At 42.5% G+C, this 3456-nt stretch overlaps 1 protein-coding gene across 1 annotated transcript; it reads left to right on the top strand.

Moving 5' to 3' along the window:
- The first annotated feature begins 723 nt into the window (after positions 1 to 723).
- POMK (protein O-mannose kinase) lies at positions 724 to 3099 on the top strand. Its single transcript, XM_086944461.1, has 2 exons — positions 724 to 774; positions 1340 to 3099. Exon 2 carries the CDS (start codon positions 1673 to 1675, stop codon positions 2765 to 2767), a length of 1095 nt encoding a protein of 364 aa, XP_086800587.1. The 5' UTR covers positions 724 to 774; positions 1340 to 1672; the 3' UTR covers positions 2768 to 3099.
- The last annotated feature ends 357 nt before the right edge of the window (positions 3100 to 3456 follow it).

Genomic DNA, 3456 nt, shown 5'->3' with positions numbered 1-3456 from the left:
AATGGGAAAAGGTGGCACTAAGGCGGGACTCCTAAGCCTATTGGCCAATGAAAAGTCAGAGTTTGCAATACACAATGACATAAGCCAATGAAAAAACTGGGCCGAGATTGGGCAGGGCTTCACATCCATACCTTAATAAAGCAAGCCTTGCAGAGCAACGAATGCGCTGCCCAGGCTCGACCTAAAAAGGATGTAGGCGTTGCAGCCTTAATAGCCCGTGTTCTAATTGTGTCCCTCACTAGACCCCACAGGTCGGCTGCCTCACCCTCAAGAAAGGGTTGTACGTCAGTTTTATAAGGCCGCCCCGCAGGTGCCGTAAGCAGTGGCCATCTTAGAAGGGAGTATCCTCCGATTAATTAGTTGGCGAGAAAGTAAATAATACAATTAAATCACTCGTAATTACTATAAAACACTTTTCTACGCTACAGCACGCAAACACACATACATTGACTCAAACCCAATGTGCTTTTGATTTTTACATTGTTGAAATTTAGGTAATAAGCATGGTAGTATTTCATATAACCAGTCTTTTATATTTTTAGACTTTTAGTGTTTACTGTTTTTCGCAGCATTGTCCCATTCACAATAGATACCCCGCGCATTTGAACGCCCGTGATAATGACTACTTGGCAAAATCCCCTGCGAGTTGTATCCACGTCATTTGTAATCTCCGATTCTCTCGGGCCTCTTTCTAACGGTGGTTGGGCTTTTCTTCTCGTCGATGCCTGGAGCAGTGCACGCCGCTCTGTGCTGAAGACAGCTGCTTGCAGAGAGGTAGGGCAGTAAGTTTGCAAGATCCCCCTGTAAATGTCGTTCTCATAGGCCCTGTTCTGAATCTTAATATCACTATTTTAATTTGTATTCCCGTCTTTGCCCCAGATTAATTACAGTTGCATTTCCTTGTTTGTAGTTTTTCTCCCAAAACAAAGGACCATCTTCCTAGCGAGCCTCAATGGCTTCTTTCTGAGATACATTGATGCCCCCTGCTCTGACCCATATTTGTTTTTGGGCTCTCGGTGCTCATTTTTCCGACCCACAATGGCCCCTCTTTCTCATCCACATACACCCCTCTTTCTCTAAAATCTGCATATAATGCATCAGATTATAGACTATGTGGAAAATGTAGTAAATCCATATCCTGCAGAAATCGAAGCAGCTGCAATGTCGCAGAATTCCAGCGACCCTATCAAATGCATTTTTCTTCTTATGTTTTTTTTCTTCTTCTGATCTGTATTGCTCCCTTTTGTGATTCAAGTATTTTTTTACCTGATTCAGAATGACCTTATTACTTTTATTTTATTATTATTTTCTGCCTGACCCCAAATATTATTCTTTTCAGCTTTCTAATACATTTGGAAATGTGCATGCCTGATCAGCGGATTTCATGCGGAGAATGTTCGGGTCTCAGCAAATAATTATACCACAAAAAAACATGCAAGCATGTGGTACCGTTTCAGCTGTCAAGGAAGGGATCAGTCGTCAGTTCCAGGGCTGTATACCTGAGGCATTGTCCTGTGTACAAACCTTTCATTTCCTTGCAATGTTTTTATTGGAAAAGACTTGTCTGTCTTTTATAATGCTTTGAAACATTTGAGTAGTGTTTCCCAAGTGAATATACAGGAAGACCACTTTTGAAGATTGTCCATTCTTTTGCGCTGCTAAAAAAGCAGCAATGACTGTGGAATACCAGCCAAATGTTAACCCTGAAAGCGTGGGGAAAAAATCACCTTCTGTCAAGCATGCCAGCCCACGGGTTCCACACACCGTCCTACTATTACTTGCTTTGCTGTTGATCAACTTCCTCCTCTACATTTACTTAGACAGCTTTTATGAGATGTCTCCTCTGCCTGTCAACAGTCAGTCACGTGGGCCATGCCCCTCTGGATTCTTTAGGCTGGAGACCATGAAGAACTGTTCACCCTGGTTATCATGCGCAGCTATCCGGACACAGGTCAGGAAGCTGAGACTAGTAGGCGAAGGGGCTGTGAAACAGGTCTTCCTTGGCGAGTGGAAGGAACGCAAAGTTGCACTTTCAAAGCTCGCATCTCCGGCGTTGCAAGAGGACTTCCTCCATGGAGTGGCCATGTTGAAATCCCTGCAGAGTGAATATGTGGTCACTCTACTTGGGTACTGCAACGAGAATTTCACAGTTGTGACAGAGTACCATCCCTTGGGTGCTCTCAGAAATCTTGATAAAACTCTTGGCCAAGTGAAATACCAAATGCAAAACACCTGGCAGAACAGGCTGGGACTGGCAATTGACTATGTTAGCATCATCAACTACTTGCACAACAGTCCCTTGGGCACACTGGTCATGTGTGACACCAATGACTTGGAGAAGGTTCTGTCACAATATCTACTGACCACCGACTTTCGTGTGGTGGTCAATGATCTAGATGCCTTGCCGCTGGTCAACCGGGATGCAGGCCAGCTGGTGAAGTGTGGCCCCCGCGAGATCCATGGCGATTTTGTTGCTCCGGAGCAACTCTGGCCTTACGGGAGTGAAGTGGAATTTCGAGATGAAAACATGCCACCCTATGATGAGAAGACCGACATCTGGAAAATCCCACCTGTAACTGATTTTCTTCTGGGGCATGTTGAAGGAAGCGACATTGTTCGATTTCATTTGTTTGACATCCATGCTGAGTGCAGAAAGCGTGATTCAGCCATGAGGCCTACTGCTGGGAGAGTCCTGGACACCTATAAAAGCGTACTCTTGTCTCTGAGGAAGGAACTTGTCGTATCTCGAAGCAGAGATATGCTTTGAACATGGTTTATTGAGAGGTCTTGGAAAATATATTTTTGAACATAATTTTTTACACTACAGTCCTATTTTCTCAGACCGCTTTGGATCTAATTTTAATCCCAGGCATTCCATGAAACTAACAGATATTTCCAATAAATGTTTAAAACACCTCTCTGTGAATTGGCTAACAACAGAATGACTTAGCTGTATTGTGTGCTTCCTATATTTTGTTAGGAAGGGAACACCACTCTTCTGTCATTCACTGTCAGAAACCCAAACGAAGGCTGACCGGTCCATTGAATGCAAATATTATTTTCCTTTGAATGCATATAAATGAAAGATCATATAAATTAGGCTGTTTTCAACTGATTATTATGTAATATTTGAGTCGTCTGGGTGAATCTTTATTTCAGATGCAGGAAGAATTTCCTTATTTGAAAAAAAAGAACATTTGATACTCTTTACTCATTAAGGTGAGCAGTAAAATACGAAGTCTTTCATAGCCCTTGCACATAATGATGTGCTTTGGCAAAGGTAGGGCGACACATTACATGTTATAAAATAGTTTTAGATATTCCCTTGGAGTGGTAAAGACATTTTGGATTCTACATGATTCAATGTATTTTATTTTTTTTGGCTGGTCTGGGCTCTAGTAAGCAAACAAAGTCTGAGGGAAGCAAAGGTAGTTGTTCTGAAACATTGATAAATAG

The sequence above is a fragment of the Lissotriton vulgaris genome, chromosome 11 (assembly GCF_964263255.1).
Source record: "Lissotriton vulgaris chromosome 11, aLisVul1.2, whole genome shotgun sequence".
Classification (NCBI taxonomy): Eukaryota; Metazoa; Chordata; class Amphibia; order Caudata; family Salamandridae; genus Lissotriton; species Lissotriton vulgaris.
This window is presented reverse-complemented; position numbering and strand designations above follow the sequence as displayed.